The 26,013-nt window shown below is 41.4% G+C and overlaps 4 protein-coding genes across 5 annotated transcripts; 3 read left to right on the forward strand and 1 right to left on the reverse strand.

Moving 5' to 3' along the window:
- Window positions 1–4,452: 4,452 nt before the first annotated feature.
- LOC101784436 (acylamino-acid-releasing enzyme 1) lies at window positions 4,453–11,778 on the forward strand. Its single transcript, XM_004983127.2, has 18 exons — window positions 4,453–4,623; window positions 5,243–5,433; window positions 5,508–5,817; window positions 5,941–6,162; window positions 6,237–6,461; window positions 6,655–6,729; window positions 7,178–7,316; window positions 7,626–7,777; window positions 7,860–7,942; window positions 8,042–8,157; window positions 8,257–8,335; window positions 9,035–9,203; window positions 9,362–9,422; window positions 9,526–9,648; window positions 10,538–10,735; window positions 10,881–10,949; window positions 11,230–11,306; window positions 11,415–11,778. The coding sequence occupies exons 1-18, from the start codon at window positions 4,484–4,486 to the stop codon at window positions 11,479–11,481; spliced, it is 2,496 nt and encodes an 831-aa protein (XP_004983184.1). The 5' UTR covers window positions 4,453–4,483; the 3' UTR covers window positions 11,482–11,778.
- A 385-nt stretch (window positions 11,779–12,163) lies between these two features.
- Window positions 12,164–17,383, forward strand: LOC101785236 (acylamino-acid-releasing enzyme 2). 2 transcript variants are annotated; one of them, XM_004983129.3, is made up of 18 exons: window positions 12,164–12,341; window positions 13,003–13,173; window positions 13,281–13,590; window positions 13,695–13,916; window positions 14,022–14,261; window positions 14,453–14,530; window positions 14,612–14,750; window positions 14,824–14,975; window positions 15,056–15,138; window positions 15,226–15,347; window positions 15,440–15,518; window positions 15,594–15,762; window positions 15,843–15,903; window positions 15,978–16,100; window positions 16,188–16,385; window positions 16,464–16,532; window positions 16,813–16,889; window positions 17,004–17,383. In XM_004983129.3, the coding sequence occupies exons 2-18, from the start codon at window positions 13,068–13,070 to the stop codon at window positions 17,065–17,067; spliced, it is 2,292 nt and encodes a 763-aa protein (XP_004983186.1). In that variant the 5' UTR covers window positions 12,164–12,341; window positions 13,003–13,067; the 3' UTR covers window positions 17,068–17,383. The 2 variants fall into 2 exon arrangements, with proteins under 2 accessions (XP_004983186.1, XP_022678853.1); XM_022823118.1 differs by lacking the exon at window positions 12,164–12,341 and adding an exon at window positions 12,374–12,563.
- A 32-nt stretch (window positions 17,384–17,415) lies between these two features.
- LOC101784841 (histone acetyltransferase GCN5) lies at window positions 17,416–22,059 on the reverse strand. The gene is made up of 13 exons (XM_004983128.3): window positions 21,429–22,059; window positions 21,266–21,330; window positions 21,109–21,189; window positions 20,911–20,982; window positions 20,329–20,497; window positions 19,905–19,948; window positions 19,693–19,792; window positions 19,514–19,582; window positions 19,071–19,125; window positions 18,580–18,695; window positions 18,268–18,361; window positions 18,019–18,160; window positions 17,416–17,723 (listed from the first exon to the last, which is right to left on the reverse strand). Exons 1-13 carry the CDS (start codon window positions 21,903–21,905, stop codon window positions 17,660–17,662), a joined length of 1,548 nt encoding a protein of 515 aa, XP_004983185.1. The 5' UTR covers window positions 21,906–22,059; the 3' UTR covers window positions 17,416–17,659.
- A 2,214-nt stretch (window positions 22,060–24,273) lies between these two features.
- On the forward strand, window positions 24,274–25,573 carry LOC101785639 (chitinase 2). Its single transcript, XM_004983130.4, has one exon. It carries the CDS (start codon window positions 24,322–24,324, stop codon window positions 25,240–25,242), a length of 921 nt encoding a protein of 306 aa, XP_004983187.1. The 5' UTR covers window positions 24,274–24,321; the 3' UTR covers window positions 25,243–25,573.
- The last annotated feature ends 440 nt before the right edge of the window (window positions 25,574–26,013 follow it).

The raw sequence follows: 26,013 nt of genomic DNA on the forward strand, positions 1-26,013 counted from the left end.
GGACAAGATGTCCGAGATGGTCCAGCCAATCTTGTCTATCAAGCTTTCCATCGATCAATCCCCGGTGATTTCTAATCCGGTATAAAACGCCGTCGATCAGCTCCTTAGCTAGCGGCGTATCTCAAGGGTACCAGGGGCCGGCATATGCTCCACCAATTTCGGCTCCACACAAGAGTTATTCAAATGCTCCTTATTCGGCTTCTCAAGCCGACGTCAAATTCCCAGTAGGAGGCTCTGACGTATTCGGATTGTGACTAGTCTACGTTTAATACTTCTAATTAGTATCTAAACACGGGTGCTAAAAATAAGCAAAGAAAGCAAACCAGACCTAGGATGTAAGATCTGCAAGTTTGGATGCCTGCGTCAGGGGTGGGCCAGTTTCCAAGGTGCAAAAGCAGCCTTCTAGCCACGCTCCCGCCGTGCGGAGAGATTGGATGTTTCTCCAGAGCCTGGCTCACGCGATACGCGCAGGAGCATGTAGCCTGCTGTTATAGAGGTGGGAGATGCAGACATTCAAACAACCAATCACTTGCTCTTTATAACCTGCACACGTGAATTCATACAATCAAACAAAGAGCTCTTGCATGCCCTCAGCCTAGCCACCGAGAACCTGGTTCTTAGGAACGGGTCCGGCTAGGAGCTGCAGGCATCCAATCACACCCTTAAGAATTTTGGGGTGGAGGAGCGTGGGATAAAAAGGCTCATGGCTCGTGTACATTTACATTTGGTAGGATTTTTCAATGACGCAAAAAGAAATTAAATTGGAGAGAAAATAAGAGCGGTATTTGTATGGAGGCAAAGCTCTAGCATGAAATCTAACATTTTGACATAAAATCAAATGTGGTGATCCATTTTTATACACACAATATAACAACAATTAATTGTATATCACAACATTGTGATACTACTATACTAAGAGGTCCTATCTTTATACATCAGCTTAATACATTTCTATGATGCAACAGCCTTCGATATACCATGTTGGGATTAGTCTTACAATGAGGTGTGGGACTAGTCTCAATCCAAATAATTTTTGGATAGTTGTCACGCATATAATATAAATGTTACCTATATATTTTATATTACTCCATTGGACTTTTTGTCATAATATTTGACATATTCAATATTTTAGTTCAAATACACAAAAAGATAAGTTATATTTAAAATATCTTTATCATAAAAATGAAAAATGGTATTTACATAATTTTTGGATAATACGAAGGTCACACGTCGTGACGAAAAGTGTTTTCATCACAGTAAAAAATATTTCAACATGAGGTAGTACTAGTGGACAGTTTTTTCAAAACAAATTTCCATCCAATCACCGCATTTCTCTCTCCTTCCCTCTCCCTTCTTCCTAGCTTGATTATATTTCGGGCACGAGCTGATTTCTTGATTAGAAATTATTTTCTTTCTCAATCATTCTTAACTCTATTGTTGTATCATCATTTTGCTTACACGAAGTCCTGATTGATGCTATAGAAACATTCTACTCATCACGCAAGGTTGTCGTAAAGGCGTCTTTAGGCAGGGCCGGACCGGGGGAGCGCAGGCCGTGCAATGGTACAGGCCCCCATTTTCTAGGGGTCTCTTTTTTCCCCTCTTTGCAGCCTATCAAGCAAAACAATCGCTAGCCAAACTAGGTATTGCGCACTCTAGCATGCTTAAGAATGAAGCGCAAATCGTTTTCTCACGCGGCGCGCTGGCTCAATTTTTGACAAGATTTCTTATTTGCCATCGAATTTATGTCTTCCTTCTTTGCCATTGAAAAAGTTTGCCTCCCTTATTTGTCATCGACTAAAAATTGCATTCCCTATTTACCATCAACAGAGTTAAGTTGACACGAAAAGATGATTTTACCTTTGTAATATAGGGATATATTGTTGTAAAATTTGACAGGCTGCATATGCATGGAATCAACACAAACATTGAGTTGATACAAATTTTACAATGATGTGTCCCTATGCCATGAGGGTAAAATCATCTTTTCATGTCCACCTTAACACTGTTGATGGCATATAGGGAATACAATTTTGAGTCAATGGCAAATAGGAAGGCAACTTTTTTAATGGCAAATAAGGAAGCAACGTAAATTCCGATGTCAAATAAGGAATTTTCTCTCATTTTTGTCTCACAAGTCTTGATCGACATCCAGCTAGGGCAACTTGGCGGCAACGGAGCGCTGCTCCGGCATAGTAGGCTCAGAACGAGTTCTTCTCCGGCTCTGGTTACTCTAACCTTGGTCGCGTGGACGGTGGACGGTGCAGATCAAGAGGCAACGCTGGACTGCTAGAGTCTGGAACTCTGGACGGGCTGTGGAGGGCCAGGAGTCCTCCACAGGTCGCCGTTGCACATCAAAACTCATAGGTCAAGAACTCAAGGTAATTTTTATTCTTCAATCTTACTATGCCCTTTGCATATGAATAATTAACCTATTATATTACTAGCTCTAGCTTTTTTCGTTACTTGATATGCATCTTTTAACGGTTTAATTGTTAATTTTGTTCTCTTCATCTTTTCTTATACATGTGTATGAAATGGTCTAGATATAGTGTTTCAAAATCGAAATCATGTTTTTCTGACAAAAACTTAAAACAATAAAGAATAGAGAAATTAACTCAATCTCAAAAAGAACCTACGGATAAATTTATTGTAATACATTATAGATTAAACATTTTTATTGCTTCATATTTCAAAGCTAATAAGAGCCATTTTAGAGTTTTTTAAAAGGGCCCTGAATTTTGCCGCCCGGCCGAAGCGAAGTTGGGAGAGCTTCACCTAAGGGAGGAGTACCATCATCGCCGAACGGTCCCAATCTTTTTATTTGAGTGGTTGCACCAGGAGTCATGCATCTAATACAACAAAAAACTTGATTGGGTTGCACATCTTGACTCGCTAATGGTAGACAAGCTTTGTGCACTTTTTAGGACAAGCATGGTGCAGATGGTGGTAAAACACGGGTATTGATATGAACAGAGTATTGGTTAGTTGGTTAGATTTATTGCGGTGGAACCTATCCATCCAATTGTAAGTCTTGTGTGCTCGTACTTTTTTAATTGAGTAAAATATATAGGCGGTTCCTGAACTTGTCACGGGTTGTCATTTAGATTTCTGAACTCTCAAAATGCATTTTTAGGTCTATGAACTTATCTTAGATGCCATCCGGGTCCCTAAACTCTCAAAACACATTTTCAGGTCCCTCAACTTGTCTCAAGGTATCATCCGAGTCCTTCAACTCTGAAAGTTTATTTTAAAATCCCCGAATCAAGCGCCAAGGAACACATGCGTGATTACTAACATAAGGTGATTGTGAAGGCAACGAGCGAGGAGGAAGCATTACCATCAGCGACATGTGATAAGTTTTAAGATTTGAGAATATATTTTTGAGAGTTTAGGGATTCGAATGAAACCTGAGGACAAGTTTGGGGATCTGAAAATGCATTTTGAGAGTTTAGGGATCCGGATGCCACCACAAGTTCAGGGACCGCTGGTGTATTTTACTCTTTTTAATTCATTCCGGAAGTAAACGAAGCTATTCTTTTGATGGTGGAGTCGAATACTGTGGCGATTTTGTCAATCTCGATATTTGTCGATCCAATCTTCTAGAGATGCTCATAGGTGTGTGGTGTATGCACGTGCATATGAGCAACATTTGCGTCCGGATTTCGCAAAAAAAAATGTGTACTTTAAACTAATAAAATTGAACCAATGTGCCAATGCACTAGGTCCTACGTGATTCGGAGGAGACTGGAGAGTCTCACGTTCACTTTGCCCCCAATTTTAAGGGAACATTGAAATGAAAAAGAATATCTAAAGATATGTTTTGTGATGAAAAAATGTTACTGAGTTCTTGGTTGGAAGCATTTTGTTATAACCATCATTTTGTTTTTTTGTCGGTATAACTATCATTTTGTTACTATGATAATATTACACTAGATTTTTTTAGATATTGGAAAAAATATGCAAAAATGGCACGCAGCTATGTGTTTCAATTCAACTGATCATGGCTTTTGTGAATTTCAACATGACAAGGATGATGAATACCACTTCCCGTCGGCGTAATCATCACATCCCTTTTCTAAGGCTGAATTTGTTTCAGCTTTAGAATCATATAAATCTTAGCTTTTCAATCACAAGTTGAAAACAAAACAAGCAACTTCTCGTTTTAGTCCGTTAGACCATTGCAATTGACGAACCAGATTGTACAATTCAATGATCAGCAACTTCTCATCCTATGAGCTGCGTGATTCCTGTAACCGCCTTGATCTGGTCAAATTCTCATGATCTCATTGTGCAAAGGTCATCATCGATCAACACCCTACACGTATCTGTAATCGATCCCGGGCTCCCGGCCCGGCGCGTTGGGCCGGCGTTGGCACGTGGCTTCTGGAGGGCTGAAATGAAATTCGTGATAAAATCAGAGGGTCCATAGTAATTAATGTAGTAAAGGATATGCAAAAAGAAAAGATCCCCCATCCAACCGATGGTGGTTTTGACTACGGCCTTCATCACCTGCGCCAAATTCCACTGCCGCTCCTCCATTGCGGCTGCGAATTTACTCCTCGTCTCGGCCTCTCATTCCCGCGCTTGTGCTCCGCCCCGCGGACCACTGCTGCGGCGCAGGTCAGCTCTATGGGGAAAAAAAATCCGCTTCTCTCCCCCCTCTCTGCATATTCTTAGAGTTGGGTTAAATTAGATTAGTTGCGTTCTCAGATTGATGTATGTTACTATTGGTCTGGATGCAACCCGAGTTCGCGACTGTGATATCACCCATTTTGTTCTTAAAAAAACATTATTGGTTATTTTAGCACGCATGGTTTTACACTTGTATACAAATTGCGATGGCAGCGGGCAGTGTGAAGGAATTGTCGTGCGGTTTTGGTTTGATTTCTGCTGACGGTAGTGATCAGGATAATTTTAAACTAGATAAATGTGTATCAAGTTTAAGTATTTAAGGAATTGGTGGATGCTTTTACTATTCAGTTTCCCGCTTGCTTCAGCTAGCGGTTCCTGTATAGTGGATAGAGCATGCATAAGGAATCTTGTGCATGATTGCTCTAAGTGTTGGTCGTGCCAAGACAATGACACCTACTCGACAGGAACAAGTCCTGTCTGATAATATATACAGTAGTTGAGCAATCACGGAAGAATTTTGTACTTGCAGGCCTACTTGCCTTATCTGGATTACCCTATTCAGTTTGGTCATGTGGCTGATGCAGATCTAATCTCTTTGACTACACAGAATTGACAAGGTCTCACTGCGCTCAATAGCAATGGCTACCACACAAGCCTCAGAAGCAGAAGCTGACAAAGGATTGCCTTTGGGGATGGATGCAACCATGGTCGATGAGTATGCCTCCCAGTCAAAGTTGCTGCAAGAATTTGTTAAGATCCCCAGTTGTGGCAAGGCTTGGATCTTCAATTCCAAGGATGGTATGCACTGCTGTTGCTACCCTATTTGTTTTCTGAAATTGAGGTGTCTTATTGTTTGTTTGTGGGGTCTGCAGAAAACACATCCAGAGCAGTGGTTTCCATTGGCCAATCAGATCTTTTGGGAAATAAGAGGAGAAAATTCCTTTTGAATTCTCACATTTCAAAGAGTGCCTCAAAGTCCGTCGATTTCCACTGGTCTCCCTTCCCAACTGAAATAAGTGGAGTGTCAGCAGTAATTCCATCGCCATCTGGAGAAAAACTTCTTCTAGTACGCAATTCTGAGGATGATTCCCCTACAAAATTAGAGATTTGGGGGTCATGCCAATTAAAGAATGAGATACATATTGCAAAATCTGTTCATGGATCACTCTATACTGATGAATGGTAAATCGCCCAATCCTTTTTATTTTATTTTCTTTTTTTCCAGAAAAAGAGAGGGAGGGAGGTATGCATTTCTTTGCTTCACCATTGCAGCTTTGGCTTGTGCTAAATGCTGCTTTGATGCAGGTTTGAAGGGATATCTTGGAACCAGGAAGAGACTTTTGTAGCCTATGTTGCCGAGGAACCTCCTCAACCAAAGCCAGTGTTCAATGATTACGGATTCAAGAAGGAAGGCTCATCTGAAAAGGACTGCAAGAGCTGGAAGGGACAAGGGGATTGGGAGGAAACCTGGGGAGAAACCTATTCGAAGAAAAGGATACCTGCACTGTTTGTTGTCAACATATCCAGGTATGTCCATGGCCACCCTGAAGAGATAGTTTACAAATATCGTGTTTTTATGATGAATAGCATGCCTCTTGCAGTGGTGAAGTTCGACCTGTGAAGGGAATACCTAGATCATTAAGTGTTGGTCAAGTGATTTGGGCACCATCACCTTCATATGGCTTGGTTTTTGTTGCATGGTCATCTGACAATGGTTTCCAACATACTCCAAGAAAGCTTGGTATTAAATACTGCTACAACAGACCTTGTGCTCTGTATGCTGCTCCTCATCCTTTCAGGGAAGAAGCTGAGAAACCATCAACCGAGTAAGAATATCGGTGCCCTTGATGTCGAGATAATTATCGAAATGTATTTCTCAATAAAAGTGGACAATTGCAGCACACATTTTTCTTCATTAATCCAAATTATAAAGTGATAAATGCTGAACATATGGTACACAGCATGTCTCATTAGGCATATGCTTTATTTTCTGATGTCATATTTCTTTTATTGGCATAGGGGCGATAAGGGTGAAACTACAACTATGATCAAATTAACAGCAGACCTGAACAGTGCCTTTTTCCCACGGTTCAGGTAGGAATACTTCATTTCATCTCAAGTAGATATATCGGGAGCGACATCTACACTATTTTGCTAATATTTGTTATCATTTTGCATTATGTTTGTCTGCACCATCATCTGCAAAGGTTACTGATTGGAATGATAAAGCTATTTCTTCCCCTCTATGTTACAGACTTGTTGACTTTCCATATTGTCTGGTGTAGTTTTCTGTGTTCGAAAAAAATAATCTTTAACTGAAACTGTCAGAACCTACCTGTTTGGTTTAATGAGGCTTGTTGTTTCCCTCATTTTCAAGAGTCTGGAAGGTGGAAGCAGTAGTGAATCTCGCATCTTTCTTCATGACTAAGTTTATTGTACACTTATACCAAAAGAAACTGTGTCTCTGATTATATTTAGTTTTTTATGCATGCCCATTAACACTACATTGCAATGCAAAATAATGGAAGTTTTTATTTGATAGTCCGGATGGGAAGTATCTTGTGTTCATCTCAGCGAAGAGTGCTGTAGATAGTGGAGCACACAATGCCACAAATTCAATGCATAGAATTGAGTGGCCTACAGATGGGAAACTGGATGGGAGCCTTGGTGTTGCTGACGTGGTATGGGATCCTTTTTTTTTTAACTATGACTTTCATGTACTAGTCCATGGTTTGGAAAGTATCTTATGCTGTTTATTAATATGGTGCACATTTTACCAGTTTCATGGTACACATTTTACCCTGATATGTCATCTCACTTTTGAGTAAGCAATTCTGGATGAAAGCCTGTATTGGGCTCATTGAAGTGTCTGAATTCAATATTCCTTGAAATATAACTAAAAGATGATTTGTTTCTTTTTATGGGCACTTTCTTGGATAAATGATGCATAAATTTTCTGATACCATATGCTTTACATTTGTATTATGTAGGTGCCCATTGTGATGTGCCCCAAAGAGAACTGTTTCCCTGGGCTGTACTGCTTTGGCTTGCTTAGGGATCCATGGCTAACTGATGGACGGACTATGATTCTATCTTCTGTTTGGGGCAGTAAGGAAGTAGTACTTTCCATAAATGTTGTGAGGTGATTGCAAACATCTGTTTGGCCTCTTGTAGACTGATATACATAATGTCAATCATTATTTAACTGTAAATTTTTTTGGCAGCTGTGAAGTTTTAAGAGTTAGTCCTCAGGATTCAGATTGTTCATGGAATGTTCTTGCACTTGACAAGAATGACATTCTTGCAGGTAACCCCGTACTAGTATATGATTACTGAATAATTACATAGTTCTCTCATTTTTTAGGTAACTTTCCTTGTTTGTCTGCTTTTTTTTTAATCTTTCCAGTTTCCAGCAGCCTTATTACACTCCCTCAAATATACTATGGAATTAAGGTTTCTCAGATTGAAAGCCATTGGGAGTGGCAAGAAGTTTCAACTCCTCTGCCAAAGCTTTCAGATGAGGTTTTGCTAAAAAAAGCACTGAACGTTAATTGTTATTCAGAAAAAAAGGTTTTATGGTGTAGAGTGAGTAGTTACTAAATTGTTATGTATGTTTGGCAGATAAGCTCCATATTATCAGAACATAAGTTCAGCATACTCAAAGTCCCGATTAGCAACCTTTCCGACAAACTTGCAGATGGTATGAGAACTACTCGAGCATACTTATTCCTCTCACAGGTTAATATTAGCAGAATCGGTTTTCTAATTAGATTTTTCTTTCTGAAGTTGTAAGTTTCTTCCTTTATGAACTATTTCTGCGTTCATCACTAGGCTCTGTTAATTTTCTCGAAATCAGTACATTCACTCTAGTAAGCTGGCACTCGCTCTGAGGATTTTTGTAAGGCACCCAAACATCTAGATTCAAAATTTATAATATTTGACCTACATTTTAGTCAACAATGTGTATGTTTAGTTACACTAAAGTGGTGCTATTGCATTCTGTATGAAAGTATTTTTACATGGTTATGATTTCGTAGTCATTGACAAAACATACATTGTAAAAGTAAATTAACTGTCAAAGTTCAATTTTAGATACCGCACCAAGTAAAAAAGGCACTCATAAAAATCAGTGAATGGCAGTATAATTGTCATAGAATGTATCTTTTGTATTAATCAAGGCAGGCAGGCATGTCCAAAATGAGTTTATATAGCTTTATAGCTTACGATAGTGCACCATCCTACCCTATTTAGTCATGCTGACTATTTTTGAAATATTTTATAAGAACTCTACCACTGTTATTGAAATTCTTACTTCTTCACCAATTTATTTGAAGAATTTCTGCAGAATTTTAACTAATACGGTTTCTGTTTCTCTCCATATGTTTTTGTATCTATTCAGGGGCTAAGCTGCCTTTTGAGGCTATTTTTGTGTCGCATAAGGATTCTGCAAGTAATCCAACAATTGTTGTTCTTCATGGTGGACCACACTCAGTTTACCCATCAAGTTATTCCAAATCCTTGGCTTTTCTTTTTTCGCAGGGATATAATCTTCTTGTTGTGAACTACAGGTGAATTTATCTTGGCTAGTACTTTGTCTGTTCTAGATGATGAATATTTTTTTTGAAAAGAAAATTTGTCGTTTTTAGTTGATGAATAATTCGATCATTATCCCTTTTCTTGGTTTATTTCTTAATATTTCCATGGGATGCACTTTTTGGTTGCTTAGGGGTTCATTAGGCTTTGGGGAAGAAGCACTGCAATCCCTTCCTGGAAATATCGGTTCTCAGGTGCAATGTCATTGCTTTTTTTTTTCCGTGTTTAAAGATTATTCTTGAAAAATGCCAAAATTTATCATGAATCATGTACCCTTCTGTGCAAACTTACAAGCAGGATGTCAATGATGTATTGACGGCTTTGGACCTTGTTATAAGGAGAGGACTAATAGATCCATCTAAAGTTGCCGTAGTTGGAGGTTCACATGGAGGTTTCTTGACCACTCATTTGATCGGCCAGGTTCTTGGATTGCCCTTGTTCTTTTGTATTCTTCAATTGCGCAGTTACTATTGTGTTTAGAGTTCATATTTATATTTACCATCAAGATGATTATTAGCGTTTGGACTGAACATCAGTAACTTAAATGTAACACCTAGTTTTGAGAAATGTATTACAAACTTATAATTTTGCAAGCAAGACTGCATTGTAAAGAAGTATCCATGGTGACGAAGCCGGGCTTCATGAATAATGATCATTTAACTAAATTAATGCAACTCTGCCACTGCCAGTGACTTCTGTAATTGAATTTATAATGAACAAATTAATATGATATCAGGTCAAATTACTTTACAGAAATGATACCTGACTGTTAAATGGTAAGTTCGCGCATATTTCCCAGAGAAATACTCTGATGCAGTATGTTGTGGCCAAAGGTGGCCATGGCAAACCCCCAGCTGTTGGAAATTCTCTTAAGTAAACACTGAACTTCACTTCTTACATGGTAACAAAAACACTGAATTGAGTGAGTTTTGGGCTTGTCTCTAAACTTGGGGCCCCTCGAATTGTGTCGAACCTCCGCCACTGCCCTGATGTATGCCGGTATTCAGAAAACTAGAGCTTGATATGCTTTTATATCTCATATTATAAAGCTTGCCTGACAATATCCATAAATGGCTATCTTGCTACTAAAGCTTTAGGAGTTGAATCTTGATGTTTGCGTATTATTTCCCTGCCAAAAAGATAGAAATTAGTACTACCTCCAAGGATGGCTTAGAATTTTCTATTATTCTGTTCATATTCAAGGATCTGAAGAACTGGGCATAGACATGTAAATCACATGAAATGATTTATTTATCAAGTTTCTGGGATATAACACATTGTTGACCTGTATAAATTTGATTGACTGCAGGCTCCAGATACATTTGTTGCAGCAGCTGCTCGAAACCCAGTCTGTAACTTACAATTGATGGTGGGTACCACTGACATCCCTGATTGGTGCTTTGTCGAGATTTATGGAAAAGAAGGGAAAAAGTACTTCTCAGAGTCTCCTTCAGTAGATGATCTTTGTCAATTCCACCAGAAGTCACCAATATCACATATTTCAAAGGTACTTGTGTGGATTCTGCGTTTTCATACAAGAACATTTTCTTATATCTATGCTTGAGGGAAGAGTAGAGTTCCCACATGCAAATGGAAGATACTCTGTGGATGCTACGAGTAGTCATTTGCTTAACAAGTTTATCAATTTGCAGGTCAAAACACCTACACTCTTTCTCCTTGGAGCGCAAGATCTCAGGGTTCCTGTTTCTAATGGCCTGCAGGTATCCCCTTGTGCTTCTGTACTTATGTAAGGGTGAAAGGAAGTCTCTTTCGTATTTCCAGCTTATTGAAATATTTATTTGTGGGATTTCTTTTACTTTTTTTAACATGCAGAGGAATAAAAAATTGGTTTAGGTTACAGGGTTTCCAATTACTGTTTGACAATGGGGAAATTTTTTTCTCACGTGTTGTTTGGCTGTATAAGATGTTTCTATTCGGCTTCATATTATTTTTCCTGTATATGATTTGTTTTGTGCTTGTCTCTTGTTGCAATTTTTGCAGTATGCAAGGGCTTTGAAGGAGAGGGGAATCGAATCCAAAACTATTGTCTTCCCAGAAGATATCCACGGAATTGACAAGTTAGTTACTTTTTAGTTTTGATGAATTTTTATTCCATGATTGCCACACAGATGTCTTACAAGTTACAACATCTGAGGTCTGACTAAACCACTCCCTCCATGGTGCAGGCCTCAGTCTGATTTCGAAAGCTTCCTCAACATAGGGGTTTGGTTCAAGAAGCACTTGAGCAAATAAACATTAGTGCTCTCTTATTATATTTTTGATGTACTTTTTCATTGTCACTAAATGCTTGTAATTGGGTCAGAGCAGCTGACATCATGGTTCACTTGCCCAATCTGATGTTACCAAGATGGAATAATTCTTTAAGACATAGAAGATCGTGTCTGTTCTAGTGTGGATTCTGGAATACCAAACTTCTAATAGCTAATTTAGATAATAAGCTTCTAATAGCTATTTTACAAATGATGCTATGTGTTAATGTGAAAAGGCTGTTGGTTTTGAATTGTAATGAGAAAATAATTACATGACCCAGCTCACTGTACTTACTGTTCATACTAAAGGCTAACGGGAAAATGGTGTAATCACCTGTCGAATCTACTTGTCAATATATAAATTTATAATTAAGATCGCAATCAAAGTCACATCACTATTCCTTACATCATTATCTAAAAAATCAGTATTCCAAACCTTGTTAATCATCGAAGCTTCAGTTTCTATCAACATGACATGTTCAAGTTTGACACGATATACTACTAGCTAAAGTATCACCAATAATGTGAAGAAAAGGACAAGAAGAAGTTGGAAGGGCATCTTGTCATCTTGTGCATTCTTTAGTGGTGGATGCAGGTCTGACACTGCCTTATTGTTCGATTCCCTTCGTCTTTCCTCTGGTGGGGCACATGGCCATTAAACCGGATATCTTTTTTGTTATATTTTTACTTGTATCTTAAGACCTTGGAGACAAGGCTGGCACAAAATTAACAAACTTTGGTGCCATCTGATTAAAAGCTATGGTAGAGGGGAAAGGGACTGCTGGACTCAACTACTCCCATGGTGTTGCTACTTCACTGCAAAAGCAGAAAGTTTTGTTCTATGTAAGCACTCATCTTTGCTCTCTCTCCCCTAAAGGCTGCTATGAATTCTTGCATATGTTTAGTGTTTTGCTGTTATGGACTTACTTAAATTTTTTCTCTCAAGAGTTGGTTCCTTCTGTACTTGACTTGACCACTGTCTGCTTAGATCCAGTTCAAGATGAGTCCATGTTCCTTGCGATCAGTTTAGCCTAGTGAGTGGAATTAACTGACCTCCGAGTTCAGGTAGCTTTTGTACTCATGCAATAGGGTAAATTGAGAAGGTCAGGTGCGATACAGTAAGCTGTATTTAGTTAATCTCACTTAGGCATTATCACCGGCAGTCCGGCACTCCACAATTCCATCTTAGATATTTCAGGCTTTCATGACTTTTCTTGAATTTTTTACAGTGAAAATGCAAGTTTTTTAATGGAATTCATGAAGAAGCGGGACTAGTGTTTGTTCTTGAAACTAAATTAGATCAGAAGCTCAATACCACAAACCTTTTCAAAAGTGAATGTTGTAGGAAGTCAAAGTTGTAACCAAAGAAGAGTTGAGATTATATTGAATAGTATGCTAGCTTGATGGAGCTGTCCATATATTGCATGCACCCTCATGTATTGACAGCAAAATTTACTTAATCCCTCCTGCAACATGCATAACATATGTCTTTGTGAAATTGCAGATTTAGCTTAGCCTAGTAAATTGTGTACCTCCAGTCAGTCATAAAAGTTTGCAAGTCCACTCAGAATGGATATGACGACATCTCAAGAATATGCTTTCCAATCCAAGTTACTGCAAGAATTCACCAACGTCCCGAGCATTGACAGTGCTTGGGTTCTCAAAACCAACAACAGTATGGTCACAGTCTTCATTATACTTTCTTTGTCCATAATCATCATATACTCGTCTCGAAATTCATATCAAGCTGGCATAAAAAAAGTGCTTCTTTTATGACTGCAGAAGACATATCCACAGCAATGTTCTCCATTAGCCAGCCAGACCTACTGGCGAACAGCACCAGAAAATACACTATGTATTCTCATATTACAAGAGCTGGTACCAACTCTCTGGATTTCCAATGGTCTCCCTTTCCCACTGAAATGACTGGAGTGTCCGTCATTGTCCCATCCCCATCGGGATCAAAGCTTCTTGTAGTGCGAAATGGAGAGAAAGGTTGCCCTACTAAGCTTGAAATTGTTGATCAATCGCATATGGAGAAGGAGATACATGTTGGTCAGTCCATGCATGGTCCACTTTATACCGATGAATGGTGAGCAAAAACTGAAATTAAAACAGAGTGATTGCATTTACATCTGCCCTTTCTTTCCATGACTACAGTGACATGACAGAACGGCACTATTCTTGTTGCTGCAGGTTTCATGGTATTTCTTGGAATCAAGAAGAGACTTTGATAGCGTACATTGCTGAAGCTCCACCCCAACCAAGAACAGCTTTCAATGATTGTGGATATAGAAAGGAAGATTCTTCTGAGGAAGACTGTAATAGCTGGAAAGGACAAGGGGATTGGGAAGAAGACTGGGGTGAAAGATACTGCAGAAAAGGGAGACCCTCATTGTTTGTTCTTGACATTGCCAGGTCTATCCCCTGCCTATTAATCATCACAGCAGCTTATAGATGCTAGCCCCTAGATCCGACAGTATGACTTATTATGCCTAAGCTGTTGTGCTTTGGTGTATGCAGTGGAGAAGTGCGAGCGGCTAAAGGCATTGCGACATCGTTGAGTGTTGGCCAAGTTGTTTGGGCTCCATCATCTTCAAGTGGCAGCCAAAAGTATTTAGTTTTCGTTGGATGGTTAGAGCACAACGGGTTTCAGAACACTGCTAGAAAACTAGGTATCAAGTACTGTTCTAACAGGCCATGTGCTCTTTATGCGATTGCTAGCCCTTTTGAAGGACCAGAACCTGACACTAAACGAGTTAGGTAAGCATCCACTATAGGATCACAAATCTGTAGCTTATATACTTTGTACAGTTACAGAGTTTTCTAATCAGTTATCACTTCTGTGACTGATGAAATAGAAAGAGAATACCTATGACTGTCCATGCCAGTAGTTCTGTAGTTGGTATCATTATCAGGTAGTATTGGTTATAATATGTTATGTTCCTGTACAGTGATAGTAAATCAGACTCCGCTGCAGCAGCACAGAATTTAACAGCAAGCATCAATAGTGCTTTCTTTCCACGGTTCAGGTATGCTTGTATTAGTATTCATGCACATTTTGATATTGGAGCCCCTAACCTTTCTCTGAAAGTACAAATTATTGTAAACAGCCGGGATGGAAAAATCCTAGTCTTCCTATCTGCAAAACAGGCTGTAAATAGTGGAGCACATAATGCAACGAATTCTCTGCATAAGATCAACTGGCCTTCTGATTGGAAAATGGATAAACAACTTAATGTTACTGAAGTGGTATGCCGATGTGTTTATCTTGATTTCCTCTTCGCCGTGTTCTGCAGCCTATTCAGCATTTGAACTGTTTCAGGTGCCTATTGTAATGTGCCCTGAAGATGATTGTTTTCCGGGTCTTTACTGTTCATCCATTCTGTCCAATCCTTGGCTTTCTGATGGATGCACGATGATACTAACATCTGCTTGGAGAAGTACCGAAGTGATATTATCAATAGATGTTTTAAGGTAAATCAAAGGTTACTGTCATATTCTTGTTCCAGAACTTAAAAGATCACTTCTATAATCTGTTCTGTCTCATTCTGCAGTGGAAAAGTAACAAGAATTACTCCAGAAGACTCACATTACTCTTGGAGTGTCCTTGCAATAGATGGTGACAATGTTCTTGCTGGTAATTGTAGTTATAAACTGGTATTGAACTCATGCAGTAAATTGATTCTAACATTGAAATATAATGCTTTTCCCATTTGTTTGCCAGTGTCAAGTAGTCCCATCGACCCTCCTCACATCAGGTATGGACGCCAAGTGACACCAGAGGGGCAAGAACACAGATGGACTTGGGATGAAGTTGATAGTCCGTTGGTTACGGCCAGCAATAAGGTTAGCTTTCAGTTTAGTATATATTTTTGTCTTGATGAGGGCTTTAATAGCTCAGTTGCCTCCATAATCTCTCGCATTGCCTTCTGCTGCAGGTTAAGTCCTTGTTATCGCATCACAGTGTCACTATACTTAAAATTCCTGTCGCTAACTCCTCAGATGACCTCTCTGATGGTATAATCCTGAAACTAGACATGTTCTATGCTAGGCTGTGATATTTTATCCAGGTAATACTTTCCTGTTCTGTAGGTGGCAAACTTCCATTTGAGGCCATTTTTGTGTCCTGCAAGGATAGTTCACACAGTCCAACTGTTGTAATCCTTCATGGTGGTCCACACTCGGTGTCTGTGTCAAGCTACGTGAAATCATCAGCATTTCTTGCTTCACTTGGATTCAACCTGCTAATTGTTAATTATCGGTATGCTTCTTGGAACTTCTCTGCACCTCTTTAGCTGTGCATGTCAACATGCCATTCTCTCACGGTTATCTGAAAAAAAGAGGTACACCGGGTTTTGGAGAGGAGGCTTTACAATCGCTTCCCGGAAAAGTCGGTTCTCAGGTACGTACTCCAGTTAAATTCAGAGCATCTGTTCTTCATGATTTCATTCCAAGTTTCTAACCTATCTTAAGCAGGACGTCCAAGACTGTCTTACAGCCGTAGATCACGTCATCAATGAAAAGCTAATAGATGCTTCTAAAGTAGCTGTTGTTGGGATTTCACATGGTGGATTCTTGACAACTCATCTGATTGGTCAGGTTAGCATCCTAAATCGATTTCAGAGTGGCAGTTGGTACTTGCTATTTCTGTTCTTGTTCCCAGTGTAATTTGCAATTTGGCTGCAGGCTCCAGATAGATTTGTGGTGGCAGCTGCTCGGAATCCTGTCTGCAACCTGTCGCTGATGATTGGCACCACAGACATTCCAGACTGGTGTTACATGGTGGCCTGCGGACCTGAATCGAAGCAATATGCCTCTGAATCCCCTTCACCTGACCATCTTCACCTCTTCTATCAGAAATCACCAATTGCCCATATCTCAAAAGTATGTTTTCCTGTCTCAAGTATCAGGTCCATTCTCATTTTTGCTGGTATGGTTCATGGAACTTTGCTGATTGTGCAGGTGAAAGCGCCCCTTCTTATGCTTCTTGGAGGAGCTGATCTTCGAGTACCAGCTTCTAATGGCCTACAGGTACAAGAATATCTGCTGAGATTTGCCTCAGGAATTCTGTTCTAACTCGTCGAGGAAAGAATTGGTGACAGACTTCATGGGATTTATCTACAATCTACAACTACAAATGGATCCCAAGTTTCACTCAATGCTGTAAAAATTTTTTAGCTAGTCATACGCCATGAAATAATTTCAGATGCCCATATTTTCCACACTTACCAATTTGTCTGTGCATCCCTGCCCTATCTTCTCAGATTCGCTGATGCCTCTTGTTTACCTGTTTGGTTTATGGTTATTTCAGTATGCAAGGGCCCTGAGAGAAAGGGGTGGCGGGGTCAAAATTATGATGTTCCCAGAGGACATACACGAAATCATCATGTAAGCTAATGGAAACCAAGCTAATTTCTGTTCTTCCACCTCATTTCGTGAGACGTGATGACCATCCCTTTCCCCTTTTGAATTGGGTTTGGATTTGATGTGTTTTCTCTGCAGACCTCGGTCCGATTTTGAAAGCTTCCTCAACATTGGAGTATGGTTCAAGAAACATATGGAATAAATAAGTGCAAACGCAGTGGTCCCAAGCAGAGTCCATGAGGTTGAAGAACAAGGCTTGTCTATGGACTTCAAATAGTTTTTGTAGCAGTGCTCATTTGGGAAGACATCAATTTTCTCATGAAAAATGCTGATTCCTATCGGCCTCATAGGAGACTCCGGTTCCTTTTTAGATTTGACCAAACCTCTGCTCCATTTAATACTGCCTTATTTCATGACTTTGACATTTTTTACTCAGCCTTTTTCCGAGTCCTTGGGATGTACAAAAATCAGGGCTAAGTTATAATGTATGGCACCTCTCAAGGTAAAATAACTCTCAATCTTAGGTGCTGGAAAAATGAAGAACCGATGATGACATAATGATGTTTGACATAGTTTCTTCAAGGGCTGATCTCCTCACTCTATTATTGTATGGATACAATCAGAAAACCCCCAGCTTAAGCCGCAATATGTAAAATCATGATTAGTCCTACTGGTTACAATCACGAAAACATGCTAAGCTAACAGTTCAGCGCTGTACGGCACAACAAGGGACGCAACGACTATAACAGATACAGAAAAATTTTACAAGGACTGTTCGGTGAACCTGCGCCAGTCTAGCTCTTGGTTGAGGCTTGTGCAAGCTGTGATGCAATTTTGCCTGAGAAGAAATTCTCAAGTCTGCATGACCAAAAGGAGAAAAATCAATACAGTTACATGCTGGGCTCAAAAAACGAGTTGTAAGATTTTTCCAGCCCATCTGCCAGCTGGTGCCAAATAATGTCAGCGAGATCTAAGCTACATTTTGTTCCATTTAGAACATAGAATGGCATGGTTGATTATACTAGGTTGCATAATGTGAACATGATAAAACGGTCAACTAGAAAATCTCTGGAAAGATATTGGCAACCCAACTCCTATCTTACTGGCCAGGACCATAGACGTCCCTGGCTGCAAGAACATAAAAAGAACTCACCGTGTGGCACATTTGTAATAGATAGTATCCGGAGAGTTGTATGTTCGTGCATTGTTGAACATTCTCTTCATGTCAGCGACAAACATCTCTAAGGTCACATAATACTGCTCAGACTCAACTCTTCTCGACATTGTCCTCAAATCTGCAAACAGGCATGTGTTTTAAACACTGGTTCACTTAAATAACTTGTGGTTTTGCTTGATAAAGGTGGGATAGAAAGGAACTGTGGCCCTTGTAGTTCAAACTCACCAATAGGATCTTTGATAATGTCATAATAGTCTGGAACATCACGTGAATCCACAGGCTCTTTGAATGGCCATGCATCAGGATGTTCATTCATACTCTGGAATTAAAAAATATATTATCTGAGATCTCTTGCTCAGTTTATGCCATCAGAAATAGGCTTTTTTGCTGATTGGCAGTATCTTTGGAATAGGGAAGTTGCATAAATCTACAGTTGGTAAATCAAGGTACACATCTACAGTTTATCTAATGCAATCAATTAGTATAAACTATGTAACTTGCACCATCTGGTAAGATTTGTGCAGACAAAAGACTTACCTTCAACAATATCCGCATAAGGCTAGTAAGCTGTTGTCTATAAGTATTATAATCCGGGGAGAATGCTGAACGTGATTTAGAATGGCCCCACTGATCAGGTGTCCACCCAGCTTCCCCTGCATCACATTAATGGCTCAATCAGGCTTGCATTGTTAGCAAATCAACAGGAAAGGCAGAATTAGTTGCTAACAATGGACAGCTTTTCTTTTAAAAAATATGTATGTTAATAGTCAACGGTACGAACTGCTAAGGTTGTTATTTGTCTAAAGTTTTCAAAACAAACCAAAGCTAATGCAATCAAATGTTTGGAAGACCTTTTGAACATACCAGCTGCAGATAATTCAACATGCAGCATGTTTATATAGTGGGAGTTGACAAATTAAGCATACTCGGACTAACAAAGTATGAGCATCCAAGTCAGTCTCAACTATCAAAACCTGACCATAGAGGGCAAACAATGTAAAACAAGTTTGCACAGAACTGGTACTTACTCAGACCAGGGATGTCTTCTGGTTTCATCAGTCTTCTTGGAATACCAGCTTCTTTCTACAGAGAAAGAACTATAATTCTGTAACATGTTTGACCACCTGACTACCATAAGCCTGCCTAGCAGGGTAATGCACAGCATCTAAAACATAAATAATATCTCACTAATTTCCACTGTGAATTCGTGATATCTATCATAAACTCAAAGACAACAAAAAGATATCATTTCAGAAGTTGACATTGCATAATAAGAGGCATACCTGTGATTTTCTAAAAAATAATTCACATATGGAGCTGATAAACCAAACTATCCCTAAAAGTCATTCCCTCTACAGAACAGAAACAACTGCCAAATCTATGTACCTAGCACCCAAGCAAGTTCCTCCAAAGCATGAACATAAAGAGAGGCTATTTAGATGAAAAACACCCAGCGAGAGAAAAAGCTAACCTTCTGAAAATCAATTCCTGAATAAACAATATGGCAGTTAGAAAGCTCTCTGATCTTCTCATCAATGGCCTGCAGAGAAGTAATACAGTGTAACTGTAAAAGAATGGTCGACTTATTGTAAATCATGAACTCTCTGCATCATGTTCATATTTGGGGCAGCCTTTAGCCTGTTACTTTACCTGCCTTTGACGCCGAATCATTGTAGCCAGATCAACGTATGGCAGCTTTTGGTCAATCTTACACTCCATCAATATTCCTCCGTCATAGTCTTTAATGTACCTAGAACCAGCAAACTGTTAAGCTCGAAATTGGCTAGGTAAAACCCCTAAAATAAGCTTTGATCAGATGGAACAAATCGTTTTTTAAAAGACATTGTGCTTAACAGGCTTACCCTTGCCATCTTTCTTTGTCCAAAGTGATCTCCTTTGTAAAACCCTACAGATTGCCAATAGGAGTCAGAGAAAAAGGCAAACAATTTTTTCCATACAATTTTTCACTAAGTACAAACCAATGATGTTTTGAACATTATACCTGAAGAGAAATTGATTGCAGATAAATTAAGATGCTAAAGTTCATTGATGTAATGATTATCAGAAATTGGGCACGATATTTACACAGAACCTTCAATTCAACCCAACTATACTCAACAACCTTCTAAAGGATCAAGATATCTTTTAGCATTTAATTATATCTATTTTGTGAGGTTAAGTCTTATGTCATACATGTCGTTTCAGAAGTATTTCAGTTAATAACACGTGCAAACAAGAAATTAGAAGAACTATATTATATACAAGTAAAAGGTCAGACAGCCATACCTGCTTTACAAAATAACCAACAGCATTGTTATCTGCATAGGTTAAGAAATGTGTGAGCCCATCAGCATCTCGTGCATGTTGCTTCAAATGATTCATTAACCTCGTTCCATATCCTTTAACTTGCTCATCAGCTGTAATAGCACAAAATGCTATTTCTCCAAACCTCTGGCTATGATTTCCAAAAGAAAAATTAGCATAATAGCTTTTTGTGTACAATTAGGACACTATATTATGCAGCAAAAAACATCTGTAACATGTTGCACAACATTAATGATAGAAAAAAAAACTGCAGGATAAAGCAAAAGTATACACATATACAAATACTCCATCCTACATTCTAACTTGTCAGCTGTTTCAAGACCATCAAACAGTGCATTCCATGAATGAGTGTGATTTTACAATGCAGTATCATAATTACAAGTGAATTGGTGTCAGTTGCCATTTGCTTTCAGATGTAAAGAATTATTGGATCTTCAAATAGAAGGAGAATGTCACATATGAAACATGAAGCATTGACCATTAAGCACAACAAAATATGCAATATCAACATAACAAATGCTAGCACTAAAGTGGTAGCATTACCTTGCATAAGGGCGATAAGTAATACCTCCCACGACAATATTGTTCCTGATAACCATCATTGACTTGTGAGTTCTGCAAAACACGAGATAAGAAGTTACTAACACCGAAGAAATTTTATCTTATTCACATTCCTACCCAGAAAAGATGCAAAGATTATGTGTAAATTGTAAACCATAGGCACATTACATTGGGCATTACCTATCCATGACAAGGCGCACAATGTATTCTTTGGGCATATTGGGAAGCTGCCGGGCGAAGATATTTTTCAAACCTACCAACCTGGGGAAGACACAGAAATCAATACTAGTGCTTTGCTGCCAATGCCAAAGAGAGTTCTGAGAAGTGCCACACACACCATATCATGTGTTCATCAACACCGTCATTAGAATAGCAGAGAAATTTAAGCCTTCCCGAGTCTTCCTGCAGAACAAATTCAACCATCTCAGCCACATTCCAATCAATACTATCAGATGGCATGGAAAAGTAAATAAAATCAAATAAAAAGAAGAAGACTTGACCTCACGCTTGAGGCCCTCCTCGCGGGCGCTGTACGCGCCACTGGTCTGGAGGTTATCAGTGAACAGCCCCTTGGGGTCCTCCTTACCGTCGCTGGCGGCCGCAGAGCCAGGCTCAGGCTTAGGCCCCGTTCCCGCTGCCGCTGCAGCAGCTGCGGCTGCGGCAGACACTGACGAGGAATCCGGCTTCGGGGGCCGGCCGGAGGCGGAGCCCCCACCCGGTGCGCCGTCGAGGCGCGCGGCAGTGAACGTGTGGAGCGAGTCATCGTCGTCGTCGTCAGAGTGGGAGGAGGATGGGGATGACGGGTGGGACGGCGAGGAAGGTGCCGTGGAGGGGGACGACGGCGCGGTGGTGTCATCGTCCTCGTCGGCGGTGGCGTCGGAGAGCGACGACGGCGGGAGCTTCCGCTTCCGGTGGGAGGCACCGCCGCCGGAGGTGGCGCCGGAGTGGGACGGCGACGGCGCCGCGAGGCCGTCCATGCGGGGGAGGGGAGGAGGTTCTAGAAGCTTCGGGGGGTTAGGGTTTTGGTGGAGATCTGGGAGCGGGAAGCTTCCGAGGCGTTCCGCTGATCGTGGTGAGGAAGAGGAGAGGAGAACGATTCTGACTCTGGTTGTCTCACTGGCATGTGGGACCGCAGAGGATGAGCCGTCTCACTGCCTTTGGGCCCTTGAGTGTGGGGCTCTACCAAGCCTTCCGAGTTACGTCGACGGCATGCGAAAGCGGAAACGGAAAATACGTAAAGTTCTTCCTCCTCTTATGTCTTTTGTGTAATCTCTCGTAAAAATGGCAACGGGTAACCCGCGCGGATATACGAACCACAAACCCGCACCCGCGACAATATATCCGTGCCCGCGCCCGCGCCCGCTACCCGCCACGAGCAGCACTATGCGCCCGCACCCGCTATCCGCGGGCATATTTTGCCCGCGGACATGCCCGCATACCCGCCAGAAGTGACTGACCTGGGGGGATGGGGGCGGTGAGCTGGCGACGGGGGGAGCGAGGGCGCCGCCGCACCGAGCAGGGCGGGCGTCGGCCGGGACTCGGGAGGATGGGCAGCGGGCGGCGGCTGGGACTCGGAGGGCGAGCGGCGGCCGGGACTCGGGAGGGCGGGCGGCGGGCCGTCAGGATTCGGGAGGGAGGGGCGGAGCGGAGGGCTGCGGCGCTGCGCCGCTACGCCTGCGGGCCTGCGCCTGGCGCCTACGGGACAGCAGGAGCGGGAGGCCGGTCGGGGGATTGGGGATTTGGGGTCTGGGGGCTGGGATGGCTGTGCGGCTGTGACTGTGAGTCACTCAGGAGTCAGGAGGTGAGGGAGGATAAGGATTAAGGAACCCTAGCAAATCTAGGCGGCCAGGCCCACATGTCATGCGGATATGCGGGTATGCGGGCACGAGTAGTGTATTTTCATACCCGCAAAATTTTTACCCGCGGGTATAAAATAAAACCCGCACCCGTGCCCGTGGGTACAAAATGGTACCCGTATCCTCACCCTAACAGGTTTTTACCCGCGGGCACGCGGGTAATCTGTGCCCGTTGCCATCTTGAATCTCTCGGGGTAGATGCAGTCCTCAGCTTCCTGTCTCCATGTAGGGCTGAGCTAGATGCTGTTGCCACTTGAACATGCTGAAGCTTTAGAGCCAGATTATAAGCAGTTAAGCACTTTGAACATGTCTTTGAATGATGTTGTCATTCTGTATTGTTTTTCTACTCCCGAGTCAAAGTTGGTAGCCTGAAATTGGAATCTCTATCAAAAGGAGACCAACCTAGGAGAGACTAGGTGGATTTATATCAAGAGGAAATGAGCACCCAAACTTAGATGGTCTAGGCATGCATCCCAACCTCAATCAAATGGCTTCCTTGGAGCCTCTCTATCTAAAAACATGCCTAATTATTGGACCTATTTAATTAATCTTATATCTAGCGTGAATGATGGAGGTCGGATAATTTTTTCCTTAATCTAAAGAAAGTTCACCGGTGATCCATTGAAACAGTCCAACTTAGTAGGTGCCCTATCCTTTTCTCTCTTCACTGTAACTAACAACAGCAGAGACGATGAAGGATTTAAAGTAAAGCCCCACACCCGCAAACTGCTCAACTAGAGCATACACGGAAGGCCATTTTCTCCTGGTACCTTTGCTAAGATTCAAACTAAGACAGTGATGTATTTGGCCTTGATGTCAACTTTATGTTGGATTGTGTACCTAGTCTTGCCTGTCATTGAATCTTCTGGAAGTGCACAAGCAAGATTTGTTTGCAAGTTGTAGCCATTTTTTCAGTTGCTGCATTTTCAAAAGCATCAAGTTGGATGGACTTTTTACTACCAGATGGAAGATCAAAACGGTACTGAACTTAACATTTACCCCCTCCATCCTGAAATATATGATATTCTAGCAATTTTAAGACATATTAAGGATGTAAGCAAAAGATTAAAATATCCCTTACTAATGTCTTGTTTGGTTGTCAATTGGTGGATTTCAAACCCCGGCTGATTGTGGTGAAGCATGGTTTTAAACAATACCTTTGCATGATATTAACTTTAGGGTATGATTGGAACGAAAACATACATCTTTGCATGTCATTAATTTGGTGGAAGAAGAAAAAATTTAGTGGATTAAATACACCTATAATGCCTTATATTTCAGGACAATGTTTTAATGCAAGAATATTCAGTTTTAGCTTTCTCCGATGATCCAGAAGCTGACATTCAGATGAGAGCAAAGTCCATTGAACATTCAGCATCAATTATTTTCAGTTTGAAAAAAAAAACTAATTTTGCTGGAATCAGCCGGCCGGTTCTCCACTACAAAAAGCTCCCACCAAGCAGTGCGAACTGGTTCTCCACTACAAAAAGCTCCCACCAAGCAGTGCGAACTGGTTCTCCACTACAAAAAGCTACCAATGGGATCCTCAAAGCTCCTTGAGGCAGTTCTTCTTCCACTCGCTCTTCTGGCCCTCCATGCCCCAATGACCACAGCAGCAAACTCCAACCACTTCCGGGAGTACATCGGCGCCATCTTCAACGGAGTTCAGTTCAGCGACGTGCCCATCAACCCCAACGTTCAGTTCGACTACATCTTCGCCTTCGTCATCGACTACACCACCGCCACGCAGCCTCCTTCCCCGACGAACGGCCAGTTCAACATCTTCTGGCAGAACACAGTCCTCACACCCTCTGCGGTTGCTGCGATCAAGCAGAGCAACCCGAACGCGAGGGTCGCCGTCAGCCTCGGCGGCGCCACCGTGAACAGCAGCCCGGTGATCTTCAGCGTCACCTCCGTCGACTCGTGGGTCGAGAACGCCGTCTCTTCCCTGACCGGCATAATCCAGGAGTACAACCTGGACGGCATCGACATCGACTACGAGCAGTTCCAGGCCGACCCTGCCACCTTCTCCGAGTGCATCGGCCGCCTGGTGACGACGCTCAAGAACAATGGGGTGATCAAGTTCGCGTCAATTGCGCCGTTCGACGACTCCGATGTGCAGAGCCATTACCAGGCACTGTGGAGAAGTCATGGGAGCGTGATCGACTACATCAACTTCCAGTTCTACGCATACGACTCAAGCACAACTGCAGATCAGTATGTCAACCACTTCAACGACCAGATCGCCAACTACCCCGGAGGCAACATCCTGGCCAGCTTCAGCACGGAGCCTACGGCAAACTTTGTGCCAGATACGGCGCTTAGCGCCTGCCAGACTCTGCAGTCACAGGGAAAGCTCTACGGTATCTTCGTCTGGGTTGCAGATTATTCCAAGAGCCAAGGATTCAAGTACGAAACACAAGCACAGGCACTGCTGGCCAACGCTAACGGCCAGTAGCTGGCTTCACTGTTTTGCAGCTAAGAGTTTTCTTCAAGAGTTCCGGCTGCAGAAGTATGGAATAAAATGCCGTAGCTTGTTGGAGCAAGAATGGAGAATAAAATCTCAATTGTAATGCAGCACTTCCTGTGATCTTCGTTAAGACAGGGCGTGTTCCATTCTGCAAGAATTTGCGTCTACTGACACATCGCTGCTCTGAATTTTGATTCATAGACTATGCTTCTTTTTATTATCTTTCCCTCTGTCAAAATTCTAGTTGCTACTTGCTAGGCTGTCCATTTGTTCAGAATCACTAATAATAGAACATTACTGGGGACTTTTTGGGTCCTTTTTGGCCTTTTTTTTTTGCCTTGACCTGATCTGTTTCTTTTTTTCGTGTCGGTGCCTTTGGCTACCGATGCTAATCTTTTGTCGGGTTCAATAGATAAAAATGAATGAAATTTCACTGAACTATAGAAATCTATTTCATTTTCTTTAAACTTCACCAATATATGCATGGGGTGGGGGGCGGGGTGCGATAGATTTGTCCCTGAGCCTGTGAGGCCATACCAGACGGACCCAGCTAGTTTCGTTCGATAGCTACAACATGAACAACAAGGCCTTTAGCCACCCACTTCAAGTTGACGTAGGCTAAATTAAACCAGCTTTCATGTAGTGGATGCAACCTTTTCTGAGGGCCCTCTTCAGGTAAGTGTTCCTTGTGCCAATCAGTAGCCGCTACATCAGATTTCCACTGAACCCGTATATATCTTCACATATCTCCATAGAAAC

This window comes from Setaria italica, chromosome IX, assembly GCF_000263155.2.
Source record: "Setaria italica strain Yugu1 chromosome IX, Setaria_italica_v2.0, whole genome shotgun sequence".
In the NCBI taxonomy this organism is placed as follows: domain Eukaryota; kingdom Viridiplantae; phylum Streptophyta; class Magnoliopsida; order Poales; family Poaceae; genus Setaria; species Setaria italica.

Coding starts and splice junctions, on each gene's coding strand:
- LOC101784436 (XM_004983127.2), top strand. CDS start 4,484: ATGGTGGTTTTGACTACGGCCTTCATCACCTGCGCCAAATTCCACTGC. Junction 9,204..9,361: donor CTTCTTGTTGTGAACTACAG/GTGAATTTATCT, acceptor TTGGTTGCTTAG/GGGTTCATTAGGCTTTGGGG. Junction 10,736..10,880: donor CAATATCACATATTTCAAAG/GTACTTGTGTGG, acceptor ATCAATTTGCAG/GTCAAAACACCTACACTCTT.
- LOC101785236 (XM_004983129.3), top strand. CDS start 13,068: ATGGATATGACGACATCTCAAGAATATGCTTTCCAATCCAAGTTACTG. Junction 15,763..15,842: donor CTGCTAATTGTTAATTATCG/GTATGCTTCTTG, acceptor TCTGAAAAAAAG/AGGTACACCGGGTTTTGGAG. Junction 16,533..16,812: donor CAGCTTCTAATGGCCTACAG/GTACAAGAATAT, acceptor TGGTTATTTCAG/TATGCAAGGGCCCTGAGAGA.
- LOC101784841 (XM_004983128.3), bottom strand. CDS start 21,905: ATGGACGGCCTCGCGGCGCCGTCGCCGTCCCACTCCGGCGCCACCTCC. Junction 21,331..21,428: donor AGGAGGGCCTCAAGCGTGAG/GTCAAGTCTTCT, acceptor TTTGTTCTGCAG/GAAGACTCGGGAAGGCTTAA. Junction 20,983..21,108: donor GTGCGCCTTGTCATGGATAG/GTAATGCCCAAT, acceptor CGTGTTTTGCAG/AACTCACAAGTCAATGATGG.
- LOC101785639 (XM_004983130.4), top strand. CDS start 24,322: ATGGGATCCTCAAAGCTCCTTGAGGCAGTTCTTCTTCCACTCGCTCTT.